At 40.8% G+C, this 18,489-nt stretch overlaps 1 protein-coding gene across 1 annotated transcript in view; it reads right to left on the bottom strand.

The window, feature by feature from the left end:
- HIF1A (hypoxia inducible factor 1 subunit alpha) overlaps positions 1-17,656 on the bottom strand; it is a 37,118-nt gene extending 19,462 nt beyond the window's left edge. Inside the window, exons 1-4 of the mRNA XM_063440429.1 lie at positions 17,441-17,656; positions 2,476-2,666; positions 920-1,065; positions 746-830 (exon numbers count right to left, since the gene is read on the bottom strand). Of these exons, the coding sequence (XP_063296499.1) occupies positions 746-830; positions 920-1,065; positions 2,476-2,666; positions 17,441-17,472 (454 nt within the window). The 5' untranslated portion in view covers positions 17,473-17,656. The remainder of the gene's footprint in view (positions 1-745; positions 831-919; positions 1,066-2,475; positions 2,667-17,440) is intronic.
- Between the last annotated feature and the right edge of the window lie 833 nt (positions 17,657-18,489).

Below are 18,489 nucleotides of genomic sequence, written 5' to 3'. Positions count from 1 at the left end.
TATGGCCATGAAATGGAATGGGAAACCTACTTGGCTCTACCCAGAGATCAAACTGATTAATAGAATCATGTCAGCAGAAAAGAAACATGGCATTGAATTGCACATTATAACATGTATTCATTTGGGAGTACAAAAATCATCTTAAAGTTAATCCGCAGACCTCAAAATTATCTTTTTAGGATCCCTTCACACAAACAAATGCATACATCCACAACTGCAAGCAGACAGATTGCCTGTATAAATTGACCTGTTACCGTCCCAAGTGCTCACCTTACTGGAGGCATCCATCTTGACCTCAATTGCATGACTACTCCTCCCATTTACTCCACCCCTTGACGGAAGCTGATCTTTCCTGGCAGCTTCAGATGGAGGAGTGGGAAGAAGGGAGGCGGTATCTGGATAGGCGAGTGGATAATAATCCAAAATGTAGAGCAAAATGGCACAAGACAGAGCTCTGCAGATGTAAAATAGTCCCTAACTAAGAACTAATAAATCCAAACACATTCTACAGTTATAAACCCGCACACGGACTACAGTAACAAGAAGGAGAGAGTCCATTGAGAAATCCAAAGCTGACAGATGCATTTTATATCAAAGAGGCATCTGCGGTCAGGAAAGAAAGGCAGAAAACAGATAGTGAAGCTGGGAAGGGCTGAAGGCCTACTGGAAAAAAAAAAAAATCTTATAGAACACCTTTTTTCTAGGATTGAAGGCATTCAGAAAGAGTGGAGAGAACATTACTTACCACTCCTGTGAGTGAGCATTTCCCTGAGCTCTTCGTGATCACACGGGTGAGTGAAGTCAAACACACTGTGCCCGGTCAGCTCAAACTGCGGACACAAAGCAAGGTTACATGTATACAACCATCACCTGACAGCTCAGCCCTCACTAATCCCCCGCAGAAAGAGAATCTGCTTACCTGTGTCAGACCCATGCACTTGTTAACATTTTCAGACAGGTAAATCATGTCCCCTTCCTCAGTAAGAACCAAGACAAAGCCCTCCAAGGCCTTCAGATAGAAGCAATTCAACTGCTTATCGGTTTCAGACTCACTGGCCGGTTCTCCTGGGGGAAAGAAGGAATGAGTGAACCACAGGCATTCAGCAGCCCTGCTTCATATTGAAAGGCAACTAGTAAGTGGAACAGAACAATACAATGCTATATAAAAAGGGATACAACTTAATGAAGTAGTTTTGGTGTATAGATCATGTGCCTGCAGTCCAACTGATCAATCCTCAACAGTTGAAGAGTTTGAGCACTTTTGATTGTGTTTATGTGGCCCTAGCCATATCTCCCCTGACTGACTCTCACAGCCTCATGAAAAAATAATTATATTTTCAATCAGATCTTAGGCACAGGGAATTTACTTCAGAAGTTAATATCTCATGCTCTACTACTTTAAATGTAATCAAAATAGAAGCTTCCTGCATGTTTTAGCAGGTTAGTAACAGCAGGAGATAAAAAAAATCTACATTAAACAGACTGTTATATCTTTACATGAAGTTTGTAAGGAGGTTGTGTGAGTCACATGCAGGGAGGTGTGGCTAGGGCTGCCTTAACAAAGTGATTTAACTCCTAAATGGCAGACAATTGAGCAGAGAGACTGCAGGGGCATGTTCTATACACCAAAGCTGCATAAAGGGACTCTCCAGTTTTCCTGGCACTGCAGGTCCCCTCTCTCTCCCACCTCCCATCCCCGGTTGCTGAAGGGGTGAAAACCCCTTCAGTGACTTACCAGAGGCAGCGACGATGTCCCTCGTCGCTGCTTCTTCCTCCGCCCGCGCTCCTCCCCATCACCACGTCAGCCGGCAGGGGAGACCTAATGCGAATGCATGCTTTTCAATGCTTTCCTATGGGGATTTTAGCGACGCTGGAGGTCCTCACACAGCGTGAGGACGTCCAGCGACGATATAGACCAGGAAGTGCTCTCTAGTGGCTGTCTATTAGACAGCCACTAGAGGAGTTAACCCTGCAAGGTAATTATTGCAGTTTAAGAAAACTGCAATAATTAGACTTGCAGGGTTAAGGGTAGTCGGAGTTGGCACCCAGACCACTCCAATGGGCAGAAGTGATCTAGGTGCCTGGAGTGTCCCTTTGATTGAGCTAAAGTTGTTTTGTTGCTTAGAGTGTCCCTTTAATAGCTCTTAAACACTTTAATAAACACTCCAAATCCCTAAAGCACTTAATCTTACTGAGGTGAATTAGAGAGTAAGAGCACCCATTCTTCCTCACTTTATAAAAAAGCTGATTTCAAGAGAAATCACGAGGAGTCACTTCTGATCACACATGGAGATAATGAATGAACAGTGATCAGAATTGCTAAGGATTTAAGGTAAATTAATCTTGGGTTTCATAGACTAAAAGCTCTCTCTGAACATAGTATTGTTTAGTTACAGTATAGCAGTGTACATTATTTTACCTAATAACTGAAAAGCCTTTGTCCACTTAGAAATATACAGTAAACAAAACACTCACCAGCATCAAGCAACTTCCTAATACGCAGGTAGCTGATGGTAAGCCTCATGATGGAAGCTTTATCCAGATGGGAGCTCACATTGTGCGGCAGAGGCAACTGATGAGAGAGTTCATAAAACACCTCAGACTCTTTTCCCCTCCGACATCTTGCAGCGTCTCGAGATTTCTCCTTCCGACGCTCCGAACTGATCCTGCAATCACAAGGCATTAAACTTTGAGAAGACTTTTGTAGCTAGATTAATTTTACGAGTCATATTTGGGTTTCTGGCTGAGGAAAATTCAGTTAAATCAACCAAATAACTGCCGAGAGACCGCAAATAAAAGACCCAAAATTCAATATCATCACTGAAGGTCAGGGGTTACTGCGGTCTAGCATCTAGACAGAGTAATGGATTACAGGACAGACTTCCTAAAACACGAGGGGAGTTATCACAAGGGATAAATTGAACATCATAGCTATATGCAAACACAATACAGGAAGAAGCACATACTGCAGAGCTGAAATCTGCCACGATCTACGAGCATAAAAGCAAACCGTGCAGATAAGAATTGCAGCTCTGTAACATGTAAGCAAGGTACTTGTCCAGAAACACACGTTAAACAAGTAAAGTGGTTCCGGTACGGCAACATTCGTACTTTTATAATGCCCTAAACTCCCCCAAAACCAGATTCATTTACTTTACATACAGACTATTTATCATACACGCAGACCACATGTCGCTTCGGTTTATAAGAACTAGATGATATCAGGACAACCCACTCTTGCTGAGGTTATTAGGGGAATTTTGAATAAAGAAGATAAATATCTAAAACATATCTTATTCAGGATGGTGTTACATAGCTGAAAAGAGACTTGCGTCCATCAAGTTCAGCCTTTCTCACGTATGTTTTTGCTGTTAATCCAAAAGAAGGCAAAAAAACCCCAGTCTGTGTATATAATTAGATACATGTGTGGCCAAACAACGCTCTCTTTCAATCAAGTGCCGCTTTGTCTAAGATTTGATTCCAGTACCGAGTTATGTAAACACAGCAGTTTGTACTGAACTAATGTTTTTATATATTGTAGGGTTTATAGAGATGTTATAGCCTCTGTGTCTATTATTGTGTAATGAACATATAGAAGTAAATAGTTATTTTACAATTCATCTCCTAGCTTGCTTGTGCTGTATGGGGTGGCCAACTCAAAGTCAGATTTGTCTAAAAGAACAGCTAAATATGGGACAACACAATATACTACTACATAAGCAAACACAAAAAACAACTTCTTACACGTGATACGGCCATTAAAACCAAACACTTTGCCGATGACCAGACAGACATGGAAAGGAAAGAAAGTACAGGGGAAGAATTAAGCCAGTTCTGTTGCTGGACTGTTTGTTCGTTTCAGCAGCCGCCATACATAGCAATAATGATGTATTGTACAAAACCACCAGCATCAGGCAATGTAAACACCAGCCAATCACAGAGCGTGAGGTGGAATATTAGTTACAGCTCTGTAGGAGGCAGCCAATGAGAGCACACAGCTCAACAAAGATGTATTCTCATCATTACCCAGTCAGAGAGACACAGCCATTAACAAGATGATTATCAAAATCTACACCAGTAAGCTCTGGGCAGCTTGTTACCCAGCTAGTTTGTGTTCATGAACAATTTAGTGAAAAACAAAAAACATTTAGCCATACATTTTTGCCATTTTTGCTTCCATAGTGAAGCAAACATCCCAACTCTAATATGCTGATGTAGCATTCAATGAGAACTTATATCCACGGCACTTTGGCTTTAAACAGACTGGGGAAAGCCATGAAGAACAAGTACACTGGAGGAGGAGATTCAGGTTTGAGACTCCCGACAACCTCACGTATAAAGTTATAGAACTGGCAATCTGGTAGAAGTTGTGACGGAAATTGCTATTAGCCGAATGTTTCCACATATATCACATGGCAAACTTTGTAACAAAGAGCCGGGTGAATCTGATGCGATACAGACGCCTGCTCTTAAAGATAAGCTTGGTTACAATTGGTGAACGAAAGTATTGTTGTGTGACGTCTGTCATGTTTATTGGTCTTTAAAATTTCAGGAAGTAAAACTATATAGGAATTATTTTTATAGAAAATAACAAAACTACATTCAACTGCTGAATGATTCAAATGAGTGCTTAGGAAGGTGGTAGGAAGGATCTGCATGACAAATTTGCTGTGGGTAAGCTTGCCCAGTCGGGGAAAGGTGAGTAAACATTACCAGCCATCAGAAAAGTTACTCCTCAAGAGGACAAGTCACCAGCAGTCCAGTAATCCAATCAATATTGTTCTGCATTTTATTTTTTTATTCTTTGGGGAGATAGAGGCGCACCTGAATATTTATCTGCTAGGTTTTTATTGTACCGATTAAATGTAGTGTTAGTCCAACCATCATAACCTGAAATTTTCCTTTGTCCATAAAATAGAATACAGAGTTTAAATTACAGAGAACTGGGACACGTAACTTGCTTGTAACAATGCCGAACACCCTTGCATTGTTCGGACACGAATGATCTTTCCAGGCATTTCCTTTGCATGCAAAATATTTAAGAATTTTTTTTTTTTTTAAACTAAAAAATTTTTTCTCCGGTTGCAAAACCATTCAGTCACCAACAATCCACTTGAAGGAAACACCCACTAAATAATTAAAAACATTCTGTATGATGTAGGGCAGATTAGACAACACTGGCCTCCATTTAAAAACAAACACAGAATGATAAATCCATACCAGCACTCTAGGTCTTCAATTCCAATGTATTCAAGTAATTCCATCAATATTACATTTATGCTAGATCATGGAATTACGTGAATAAATTGAAATTGAATACCTAGAGTGCTGGGTCTTTCATTTTGTATATACTCCTGTTGTTACCAAGAAACAGGCAAGTGGAGTGTAAAGCTTATTGTATTATTTATAGAGATAGATGGATGGATCTCAATATCAAAATATTTCATAGTATTATTTCATTTTAAGAGTTTTTCCAACAATATTAAATCGAGACCAATCTTGGAGAAGTATAATGCCACAACCAGTAAAAGCCAGGCCATTTCTTTAATATTCATATAAACAACAGCAAGAGTTGCAGAGCAAACAAGTTATGCAACCACAAGCTCAGACTTTCTAGAGAAAGAATGGAATCAAAGTCCAAATAATCTGCAGAAGTAGAGCCCTTGCATGATAATACAGATCTAGAAACTAGAAGTGTGTCAGCCAATGTGCTACATAAAAATGAAGCCCCCCCCCCCATTTTCTTCATCTCAAGCTGTTTGATGGGGAACCATGTAAATGATGCGATAGACAACCAGCGCAGCCTGTACATAATAGACCCATTGGTGAGAATGACATACAAAGTATCACTCAGAATTAAAAAGAAACTACGGAGCACAGAACAAACAAATATACACGCACTACAATACATACACGTTTCTGAAACTAGAGAAATAAATGACTGACAGTATTTCCATTAAGGCATGTCTCGCCGCGGAGGTTCACACGGAGAACACTCCGATACCACAGACCTCACATGAACGTGTCAGGAGCTGGACCATGTAAGGACAGCTCCACATGGTGGTTTGGGTTGAGACTCCAGAATCATGGAACTGGAGGGGTCAGATTTCCTGCGAGCAGTACAAGTGAAGGATGAACCCGAATAAATATTGTCTGTTTACATTACTACAGGAGGGAGCAGTGCTGGGGTCAGCACCAGATGACACTTTCATTACAAGACATTAAAGGCAAAATAGAACAGAAATGTAACTAGTCCTTTGAGTTTCACTAGATTTTTTATTTTAACATGCATTCTGCTGGCAGAGTAATAGCTTTTTTTTATAAATAAAGTATGCCTGTTACATAACACCCATCACCCTTGTAGTTTTCTGTCTGACTGTACCAGACCATATAAGGAAGAGAAATCAAACAATGCACCCAAGTGTCCTTCACTTTTTACTATTGTCCAATAGGTTAAAACAGAACTTGTAAATATAAAATCAACAAGCTTTGACCAACATACATCTCAATGTCTATATTACATAAAATGCTAAAGGGCCATGCATCTCTTGAGACAATCGTCTCATTCAATTTTTTTTTTTTTTTTTAAAGTGTGTTTGCATTTTGGTTTAAAAAAAAAAAAAAAGAATTGTCAAGTGATGGACGTCCCTTTAAAGGAGCAAATAACTATACAATGTAAAAATAAAGTATGACACCACATTTTGATTAAAAATAAAATACTTGCAAATGTTCACATCTTTGCCCGCCTGTTCCCAATAGCCCCCACAAAAAACAATGTTTTCTTATACAAACAGTGTCTAACCACTGCCCTCCGGTTGTCAGTCTACAAATTCCACAGTTTTTGGCCAGGCAACAGCAAACATGATTTGATAGAATGTATAGCAAAAATATCTGGAGGACAAATGTTTAAAAACACCAGTTCAACAAAGCTCTATTATTCTGGTCCTTAAAAAGAAGGTCCCAGCACCAAATACCCAACTCCGATTTAGTGGCACTGGGTGCAACGGATCACATATACTCCGATTGAGTATATCCCATTTCCCAAGCGAAGCAGTGATTAGAGCTCTTGGTTACCCAAACATCAGCCTAAACTTGATGAAGGGTACAACAGGATCTGTTTATTGAAGGCCAGATACACAGTATTTATGCACAGACCCCCGCAGAGGGTCTCCATTCACAGTAATGTAAAACATAAGCCCGCCCCGGCGTCGCTGTGATAATGGTATCTCCCAGACACAGGAAGCAGACAAAAAAAAACCCCACAAAATACACACAACACAGTAATGCATCCCCACATGCCCTATATCCATGGATAGCTACTGGTCGTCCGAGCTATGCTCCCTGAAAATTTGAAGTGATCGGATGTACAGAGCTCGAGAAATCAGTGTGTAAACTCTGGGCTCGAGGCGCTGTACATACCCGAAAACAGTTTCTCAAGATCACTTTGTTTAGGCCAGTAAAAGCAGCAGCTAATCCGGAGAAATGGCGCAAACACATAGTGGTCAATCAGCATTCAGGTGACGGGAGGTGTTTTGCTGACCAATCCGGAGAAAGTGCACAAAACAAATTTGAATTGTAGCACTTCTCCCATTGTTCGGCAGGGACTCCGCGGTTGTGAATCCGCCTGCTAGTTGCAGAGAGTCGGCTAGGGCTTGCGCCTCTCCCTGGCGGATGTCTCCACATGGGTAGCACCAGGGAGAGCGCTCTTTGGGGGACACAATTCGTTACACTGGGGTTCTATACAGCCACCATTGCCAAAAAAAAGCCAATCTGTGCAGGCAATTCAATGTAGCATCTATAATATTGTTGTTCAAACAAAAAAGTGTCCAATCAATGGAGACATCTATGGGGTATTCTTTAACTAAAGCTTGAAACGATAATCAGCAGAATCATTTATTTGCCAAGCCGTATTTACTCAAAAGTATAATCCCTCCGGTTCTGCCAAATCATTTTAAAGTAGCTTGCCAAAGAAACCACAACCTCTGCTTACGGCATGATGTAAATATACACTTTATAAACACCACTGTCTGATGTCCCAGCTTACTGAAGAAGTGGTATTATTATTATTTTTAAAAATTGGCGATTCCCAGTTGAAGATGGATAGTGTGGTTCCAATTCACTTTTGTTTCCTTTATATTTTGAAGTAATGTAGAGATTGGAGTAGTTCCTGAAACACAGTTCTTATGGAAGGATATTTTAATAGATTTCCTCTTTTTTTTTTTCTTAAAACTTTTGGGCCTTTTTCTGCAGGGATTTAATACCGGAGACATAATACCACAATGGCCATATCACTTAATTTTCCATTGGTAGTTACTGATAAAAGTTAACTTGGTTCGGACTTAAAAAAAATTTAATAAAAAAAAATAAAAAAAAAATTCAAATAATCTAATAAGCTTTCCCAGAGGCAATTTGATCTTTTCCAACACAATATACAAAATAGACACCAGATAAAAGTTTGAAGATAACAAATATTGGATAAGCTGCAGCAAATACATTATGCAAATAACTAAAATCCCCAATTACTTTCTCACAGCAAGTCACTGGGACAGAGGCTTCAATTCACATGATTTACAGCGCACTGACTGCACTCCAATACTTATTTCACTTTAGAACTGCTTTTTATGACCCATCATCTGTTGTTCATTAAATTGAGAAAACTATCTTCAAATCTAGGTTAAAAGCGAAAAATACAAAGTACAGCCCAAGGTGTGATCACAAAGCAGAGGGAAGGAGATTACTCGGGTAGGCTAGCTGCAGCCTTTCACAGAGACTTTAGAATGTAAACTCAAAAGATTAAAAAAAAAAAAAAACACAAACACACACTAGTGTTAACCGGAATCCTAAATTTCCCCCATGAAAAAAAATAAATGAATAAAAAACACAAGACAGAAGAAACTTGTCATTAACACACCATAAACTAATTTCTGATGATGGCAACAGTGTAGTTTGCACAATTATCAATAGTGCAACGCACTAACACACTGCAAGATTAAACTGTGCATGGAAACTAAGCAGCACCTTAAAAACAAATCTGACAGGTTTTACGCCACAATGAAATGTTCTTCCCTTCTCCAGATCCCCTTGTATTTCAGACGTTAAACGTGCTGCATGACGCTAAGCTGTATTACACTTTGAGAGAAGGGCACTGACCACATGATTTGGCGTCATATTGCATTGTGTGAAAATGTTCAAAGATCAACCCTGAAATAAATGGACTGAATGAAGCAACATTGGCTAACCCCCTATCGGTCTTTTATAAAAAATAAATAAAAAAAATGTAAATAGTGAGCTGATGTATACCAAATTTAAAATACATTTTTTTATTTATTTTTTTACAGTGAATAAATGAAGAAAAAAATTACAAATTAGACTGAGCTGAAGTTGTGATGGCTTATTTTTTAGATATATCCTTTAGATGTGATTAGAAGTATGTGCAATATAGAGGCGGTTATACTTTGACACCTTCACTGCTGCTTGTAGATATTTTCATAGTTGACCATTCAAGTACACAGATAGAAATAGATATATATGGCAGTGAGACACCCCAATCTAGAGAGAATCTGCAGTTTTAAAAGGACAAAAATTAAACACAAAAGTAAACCTGATAATCTGATTTCCGAGAAAGATTCAGCAGCAATCTTGGGTTTTATTTAATTCTGTAATGCATAATAAACAGGAAACAAAACAAAAAACAACTTGTAGATTTCTCCTTTCCAATTGAGTCCTGCATTATACTGTACAGCCCCCTCCCACTATGAAACTAAAATGTACAACATGGCACAGTTATAAATCATAAAAAAAGTCTAGAGTGAAATCACAAAACCGTGTACATGGCTTGCAGCTCACAATGGTGGTTCTACCCACATGGGGCACTCACAGCATCTCTAATTCCTAGAAAATCACAGCACAAATATTGCAAGCAAAGGGCACAGCACAGGCACCCACCAGGTAGCCACATTCACAGATACTGTGACCAGGAAAGGACTTACATGTGGCATGAAGAGATGAAAGTCATGACAATGGCCTAAAAGCCATTTGGGTGACTTGCAGTAATTGTTATGGTGCCTGGACGCCCACCCACTGTAAGAAGTCAAATCACTCCCTACTTCTAGATCTCCCTAGGAAGTAGTAGAGGCAGGGAGTGAAGCAAAACCGTTCTAAAACACGTATTTCCGTGTAGTGCTCATGGTGCCTGGACTCTGTCTGTGTAGTATTTTGCTGCACATACCAAGTTGATCCCCTTGGCTGCCGGAGGTTTTACCTCACCTGGGGCATTATATGTGTAGAGAGTGGATTTTTATATATTTTTTTCTCCCTCAACAATTATACAAATGCCAATTTCAATAGAATTGTAGAATTGTGTTCCTTTAACCCCTTAAGGACACATGACATGTGTGACATGTCATAATTCCCTTTTATTCCAGAAGTTTGGTCCTTAAGGGGTTAAACATCTGTTGAACACCACTGATAAAAGTTAAAATGGGTAAAACGTTCTGCTTCCACGATGATACAAAACAGATTAGGTGATAGTCATTACATAGATTTCATATTGCGGAATGTAACAAACGTATTGGTGAAGGCTAGGGTTAATCCGTGTGGGGATTTGAAGATTGCACATATCGCACACAATCTGATATAGTTAGCCTTTCTTAAATTACAATCAGAGGTATCTCCGATGAACATGATATGTGTACTACAAAGAATACAAATGGCTTCCACTAAGTCCATATATCAATTTTAAGTATGGACATAGAGTACATTGCTTAAATACCAAACATTTCAAATACATACTTCATTTTTATGTCTGGATAAAATGTTACCAAAAAAATACAAATTAAAAAATAAAATAAAAAAAGTCATGTTTTTCTGTAAGAAATTAAAAACATTCTGGAAGCAGACAAAATGTTAACACCACAGCCATTTAGATAATTAAAGCGGCTTGGTTGCCCTCTGGGGACTTTGCATATTTTGCAAAATGGCAGCAGGTTGCGATGCGTTCCACCAGGAAATTGCGGCGCGCATAGTTAAACAGATTTTAGAAGTTGCAGGAACAAGGAGGATATTAAAAACCAGCAACAACTACCCGTTTGCCAGGTGCAGTCAGTCTCTGTTGCAAGAGTGTTCTCACCTGTCCTCCAGGTGAGGCCATTAAGGTAAGACTTTTTTATTTTATGGTTTGTAGTCTATTGTCCTATTGAATGTTTATATAATATTTTTGCAGCAATCCATCTTTACACCAGCTCCCCTGTCCCATCTCCTCCACTTCAAAATAGTTTTCTTAACGTTTTTGTACTGTACCCCCACCACATTTCCCTTCCAGGGTTCTCCTCCTCAACAGCAATACCCAACACTTGTGAAACTGTCACCAGGAAGAACAGCAAACGTTTGTGAGTTGTGGCTTAGCAAACATCTAATGTAAGTAGAAAGCTGAGCAGAACAGGGACAGAGAACCTTTAAATCTGCTAGTCAGACCATCCACCTTAGACATTAATCATGCCCAACAGTTCAGACTCAATAAACCAAAATGATATTAGTAAAATAATAACCACCTCATAATGTCTCCACTGAACAATACATGTAGGTTTGCTATAGGGCTCATAATTTCACTACTAGTCAGGCATTAAGAGTTACTTGAAACTACAACTCTGGAGAATTCATAATACACTTAACAGAGGTACATTTCTAACCTACGCCAAGGCCAAGTTTTCGATCGATCCACTTCTTGGAGTGGCATAGACCAAAACAGATTTAATGGGTGTCGAAGGGAACTAAAAGAGTATTTTCCTAAATTGGAGATTTTTTTCCATAACTTTTAATACATTAAAAAAATGAAATCAGTCCATTCCATCTGAAGTACACTTTTAAAAAATGGACAAATCATGTACCATGCGCACTTAAAATACATATTAGTGTACAATGTTGGACAAATTATACATCACATGAACTACCTCGTTCTTGTCTACTCTACATAATGTTACAGGAAGCACATCTTCCCATGAGGACATCATCTCTCCGCTCTGCCGTGACCTTCTCCTGTCCGCTGCTCGCACCCGTACGGTCAACTCACGCTTGCAGGACTTCTCGCGGGCAGCTTACTCTTTGGAATAGCCTGCCTACCGCCATCAGACTCTCCCCTAGTCTTCAATCGTTTAAGAAGTGCCTTAAAACCATCTCTTTAGGAAAGCTTATGGCCTCCCATTTTTTCAACAAAATTATCTTGTAATTGTCCTATAGTTAAATGCCCCCTCTTAATATTGTAAAGTGCTATGGAATCTGTTGGCGCTATATAAAATATAATAATAATAATAATAGTAATAATAAGATAACCTCATAATGTTTCCACTGAACAAGACATGTAGGTTTCCTACAGGGCTTATAATTTCACTACTAGCCAGGCATTAAGAGTTACTTGAAACTGCAACTCTGGAGAATTCATAATATACTTAATATGGGGGTAAATTTCTACTCTCCCCAAAGCCACATTTTCATTCACAAGTGGCTGGTGGAAATTGCGAGGCAAGTAATCCTATACAAACCTTTCTGGTATCTTTGTAAAGGAAGTAGCCCATGTCTAATCCAATAGATTTGATTAACACTGTGCCTGGCGACCGTTTGACTTTAAACAGAGGATAAACCCAACCAAGCCAGGATTGAAATTACTAGAGAAAAAAAAAAAAAAAGTCTACATCCTATTTTATTTGCACAAGCTGGCACGAAGGATGGAGCCGTGTACTCACGGCACATAGCAAACAATCTGCAAGATAGATCGAAGAGGAGTATAAAGTCATGTCAGAGCCCAGAAAGCAGATAAATGGTAGATGGCGTTTTAGATGCCTGTCACATTTCAGTGGTTTTACAAAAACAATTTCAGAGACCTCTCACAGCACATAAACAACAGGTCAGTGTACCTCCCTTGTATGCAGATTCCCCAAAACCATATCAATGGGGTCCTAGCTCGATAACTCAAACTTGTAAGCAAACCTTGGAAAGTGCATGCCATTAAACATAAAGAAGGCTTCTAGGAGTCGCTATAAACATGCGCAGCTTCAAGAAACGTGCGCTACAATGACAATAATGAGAACATTTGCTGTATTCCATAATGAAAGGCTCTTTCCCGGCCCCCGGGACTTCCACAGCAGCAGCAAATTCCTTCAAGAGCCTAGACCCATATTTCTGACAGCTATAGAGGACTTCGCACTCCCCAAGACATTGCAAACACTGACTAAGATGGCACACTATCATTGCCAAGAAACTCACATCAGTTCATTTTCTTCCAACAAGATTTCCAGTTCAATGGCCTATCAGAAGATAGTCTTCTGTGCAATATATGCTGCATGTCACAGTCATAATGTTCAGACTGTACGTACCAGACTTTGGCATAATGCTCAAGATCTTCCACAACATATCTACAAGACATGTGGGTCACCAAACTTGCTGTGATTAAATAAAACAATCAGAAGCACCAACCAAGATGCCCCCTTTCCAGTAAAATAGGAATTTAATTTTACAATCTTCCCTTGTTCGTTAAATTTTCTGAGAGGGTCACGAGAAACACTTGCACTTTCTCCCTACTCAGAACAACACATCCTGGGGCTCAAAACCATTACAGCTCTTGCTAAGCACAACTGAAGGCCCAACTATACAGTAAAAATGGGGACCAAGTCCGAATCTCACCTTAATGTCCTGTATGTGCCCTGCTAAGAAACTTGTACATTTCAAGATGTTTTGCGGTAAATAACATGAATTCTCCTGTAGCAATTTATTTCATATGAGCCAACCCCTACAGAACACACTCAGGGTTATTTACTTAAGTGAGAAAGGACCTCGAATTTGAAATTACCCTTTTAATTCTCCCTTTAGTGAATAACCCAGTTATGTTTTTCTACAGTTCCCTGTTCAAAGCTGCTGTAAATAATTCTTCCCTTAAAAACACTGCACCACCATCTCCTCGTAGTTTGAAAACTTAATCCTTCACCCCAGAAAGTGCATGGAGAAACTACTGTACATGACTCACAGGAAATGTCATCTTCTGGAAGAAGGTTTCCAGGAAACTACTTAAACAGACCATGCTTGGCATTGCCCGAGTGGTGCAGGCTTGCTACAATAAAGTATCATTTCCGCTACCTTCACGACAAGCATTGCCAAAAATAGCAATTCTTTGCTCAATTGTTCCCGAGTTTCAGAGCAGACAACATAGCTTTAGTACTCACTCTTCTATTCCTTATTTTTGTTATGATCTTTTTAACAATCTCCCAGACCACCAGGTAGCAGAATCTTGGTCTATTTAAACTGAGCCACCTCCACCTGTCCTGACCTTTGGCTGACTTAACTATCGCTAGGATTCCCCATGTCTAGAGAGCCCAGCAGGTCCGTTAAAAAAGAAGTAATTGTAGCCCATATAGTTTTAATCACTGCACATGTAAAACAAGTCTAACTTTCAGTTGTAATTCAGCAGGTTTATCTACACTCCTGGGCTTAGTCTACCAGCATACAACCATCTAGAGGGCACAACTACATATCCCACAAACTCCTGCGGTACAAGATTTTAGAAGGTACGCACTACTGTCCCACTGAATAGAATGGAAGTACTTTGAGATATTGGAGCCCATTCCTGGTTCCTGCAGATGGAGCTTGTGTGATCATTTCATTTTTGCTAATCTCTTTTGGTTTTGTTGATTTTTATCCATCTACTGACACGTTTTGTTTTTGTGTGTGTTTGACTTACAGGGGTACCTAAAATGTATACCCCCAAGGCTGGCAAAGCATTATCAGAGTGGTAGTTACAGCTGGGGGTCTACCTTTTGGACACCAGTGAAGTATTTCATATATTTCTTTAACTCATATCGCCAAGTGTGAACGTGCCATGTAAGTGTGGTGTCTGCAGGAAATGAAGAACAGGTAAAACTATCTTGCAAATAATAATAGCAAAAGCAAAAACTGCTACAAAAAAAAATTTACTTCTGCAGGTATAATGAACTAGAAAGTAGGATTTGGTTAAGGGGATGCCTTTTAATAAAACAAAAGGTTTCTAATCCTGTGATGAGCTTTCAAGACACAGCCCCCAGAGGAGCAAATGTATCACAACTTGTAAAGCTTACAAAGAATCAAGGTCAAGGTTATCTCAGAGTGTCTGTATCTATGAATGTGACAATCAGAAAATGGAGGCTGCAAATAATTCCATACAGAAATGACAATATAATTGAAACACCTCTGTACCCAAGCTTTATACACCAACATTTATAAACAAAGTGCTTAAATTCCACATTTGTAACACTGTAAAAACAAAAACAAACAGAAAGAGCCACAAGATTTACTAAGCAGTGAACTTCCAGACCATAACATTACATAGTATCTAAATTTTGTGCTCACATTCTTATAACATTGCAGGTTGTAAAGATTTGAGAAATTTTACAATTCTATTATTTGACCTAAAATGTGCAACTTCCTTGTCAACGGTATGCTTTTCAAGGTTTTGTTGTTAAAACACCTCATTAATATTTAGGGTAGTATTAGAAATTACATATTTAAACTCAGTGTTCAGAATGAACAATGCTATTTCCCTTAGAGAGAAATTAAACAAAACATTAAAATTCATTTCAGCAAACGTATAGTTAGAATTCACAATGTTGTATTTTTCAATAAAAATTATTTGAAAAGATAAAGCAATGCCATTTCCATATGAGTCCATTTAAAAAAGTCAACTCTCACTTCAAAGTAGGTGTGAATCACAATTTGGAAATTACAGAAGAAGCTCTGTTTCACGTTAAACTTACAATCTCTTTGCAAATGCTTTGCTAGCAAGGCCTACAAAATTATCTTTTTTTTTGTAATATTTTTTTTTTAAACACCAAACAGGATGCATCCACAGAATTAAAAATCAAAAGCTATCCAAACAAACAAACAAACAAAAAAAAAAAAATATATATATATAATGAACAGAAAATTATGATCGCTAAGAGCAAGAATTGGGCAACTTTCTTCACCAGCCCTACTTGCAGAAACAGCCAACGTGGTTAACCCAGACAAGTAATAGCTAGAATGACATTAATGGTACAGTCAAATAAATGTGTCATTAAAGTGAGAATTGCCAGGAATTCAAAATGTAAGCCAAAACGGAAAACATGATCAAAGGGAATCCTGTATCCAGTTTAGCTATTTTGGCCTTAAATTTGAAATTCACTTTGAATTCACATTCCATTCCCAGAAATTTTCACTTAAATAACTTAGTTTTTTTTAGGATAATACAGAGTTTGAGTCCAGGTATGGGGCCTGGCAGAAAGCCCTTGTTTTGGAAGGACTCACTAACCCCCAGACCAATTCTGCTTCAATTTGGGGTAAAGTCAGCACAATCCCCCAATACCTTGGGGGACAAATCAAACTCCCAAACCCAACTATTGTAAGCTATCAGTTTTGGGATGTGGGGGAGGGGAGCTCAATCAGCTCTCAAGTAAACTCAGAGCTGTGAGCTAGAAGTACAGGTTTGGGGAGGAAAGATAAGGGTTCAATGGCCAAATCTGATCAATAACCCAGACCTTGGGACAGGGGACCCTGCTGTGAGGGGAGGGGGGAGAGAGAGACCCCCGCTGTGAGGGGTGAGAGAGAGACCCCCCCTGTGAGGGGAGAGACCCCCCCTGTGAGGGGAGAGACCCCCCCTGTGAGGGGAGAGACCCCCCCTGTGAGGGGAGGGGGGGGAGAGAGAGACCCCCCCTGTGAGGGCAGGGGGGGGGGAGAGAGACCCCCCTGTGAGGGCAGGGGGGGGGGAGAGAGACCCCCCTGTGAGGGGAGAGACCCCCCCTGTGAGGGGAGGGGGGGGAGAGAGAGACCCCCCTGTGAGGGGAGGGAGAGAGAGAGACCCCCCCTGTGAGGGGAGGGGGGGGAGCGAGAGAGACCCCCCCCTGTGAGGGCAGGGGGGGGAGCGAGAGAGACCCCCCCCTGTGAGGGGAGGGGGGAGAGCGAGAGAGACCCCCCCCTGTGAGGGGAGGGGGGAGAGCGAGAGAGACCCCCCCCCTGTGAGGGGAGGGGGGGAGCGAGAGAGACCCCCCCCCTGTGAGGGGAGGGGGGAGAGAGACCCCCCCCCCCCCTTGTGAGGGGGGAGAGAGAGAGACCCCCCTGTGAGGGGAGGGGGGGAGAGAGAGAGAGAGACCCCCCCTGTGAGAGGAGGGGGAGAGAGAGAGAGACCCCCCCTGTGAGAGGAGGGGGAGAGAGAGAGACCCCCCCCCTGTGAGGGGAGGGGGAGAGAGAGACCCCCCGTGAGGGGAGGGGGGGAGAGAGAGAGACCCCCGTTGCTGGAGGTTATGCTCAATGTTAATATTAGCAGATGGGGCCAGGTATCCCGAGCTGCAGGACTCCTACTCCCATGGTGGCGTGCGGGCCGGGCAGTGGGTGGCCGGGTGTAGCTGGGCCTGGTCTAGCGCCCCCTGGGCCCCGGACGGTCACCTACCGCTTCTTGTCGCTGGTTACCAGCCCCTCCATGGCGGCCAGGCCGGGCTGTCACTCGGGGTCTGACAGGCGGAGGGCGGGTCGCGCAGTGATGACGCAGGACGCTATCCGGTACGTGCCGTTACTCCCGGTGTCACCGGATCCACACTGCGCTCGGGCGACGCAAACAAAACGCTGGGGCTGCGCTGACGTCACTGCGGTGGGCGTCTGCAGGAACGGATCGCTGGCGTCATCGGAGGCGACCAATCAGGAGGCGCGCTGGACAAGCCCTCCATGGCAGAGCCCCGCCCCTTCCTGAGAGTCAGCTGATCTCCTAGAAGGGAGGGGGGAGGAGGGAGGAGGGAAGAGGGGGCTGTTAACCTCTTCCTGGCCAGAAGGTTTTTACTTTCTGTTTTATTTTATTTTCAGGGATCAACATGGGCAGAATTAAAATAATTCATAGAGAATGTGCCCCCGATTTTATACCAAATCAAATTTATATCAAATAATATCTACTAAAAAAAATAATAAAAATGTAATTAAATAATAAATCATGTCTAACTCAAACAATAGGACACAATATGACATTATTTCACTTTCTATGAGGTTTCCTGGAGCCTCTGACTGATCACCACTAAAGGAGCAAAATGTAACACTGTATGGAATCTTCCCACTAATCAGAGATCACACAGAGCTGAGCTGCAGAATTTAGATGATTTCCAGGTATTGGTAAATTGCAGTATTATATTTTATCTTGATTTAAATTTAATATGTTTTATATCTTTGCAGCGCTGCGTAAATAACATTTCTTGGTCTTTTTCTTAGAAAACCATTTCTAGGCCATTCCATTTTTTATTTCTTTTTTTATTATTATTTTATTGGAGTTTGTACACACAGTATACACTTTTTTCCATTGTATGAGATATAACAGGAACACGTTACAATGCGTTGGGTTTGCAAACACAGCAACAATCATGGGTCCGGGAAATATGCACAATAGCATTGAGAGGCACCAAGTTGCATGTTACTATAATGTTGGTGATAATGGTTGTGCTCACCTTGAACAGAGCA

Source organism: Pelobates fuscus, chromosome 13 (genome assembly GCF_036172605.1).
Source record: "Pelobates fuscus isolate aPelFus1 chromosome 13, aPelFus1.pri, whole genome shotgun sequence".
NCBI classification, from domain to species: Eukaryota; Metazoa; Chordata; class Amphibia; order Anura; family Pelobatidae; genus Pelobates; species Pelobates fuscus.
Note: the sequence above shows the minus strand (reverse complement) of the source record. Positions and strands in the feature narration are given on the sequence as shown.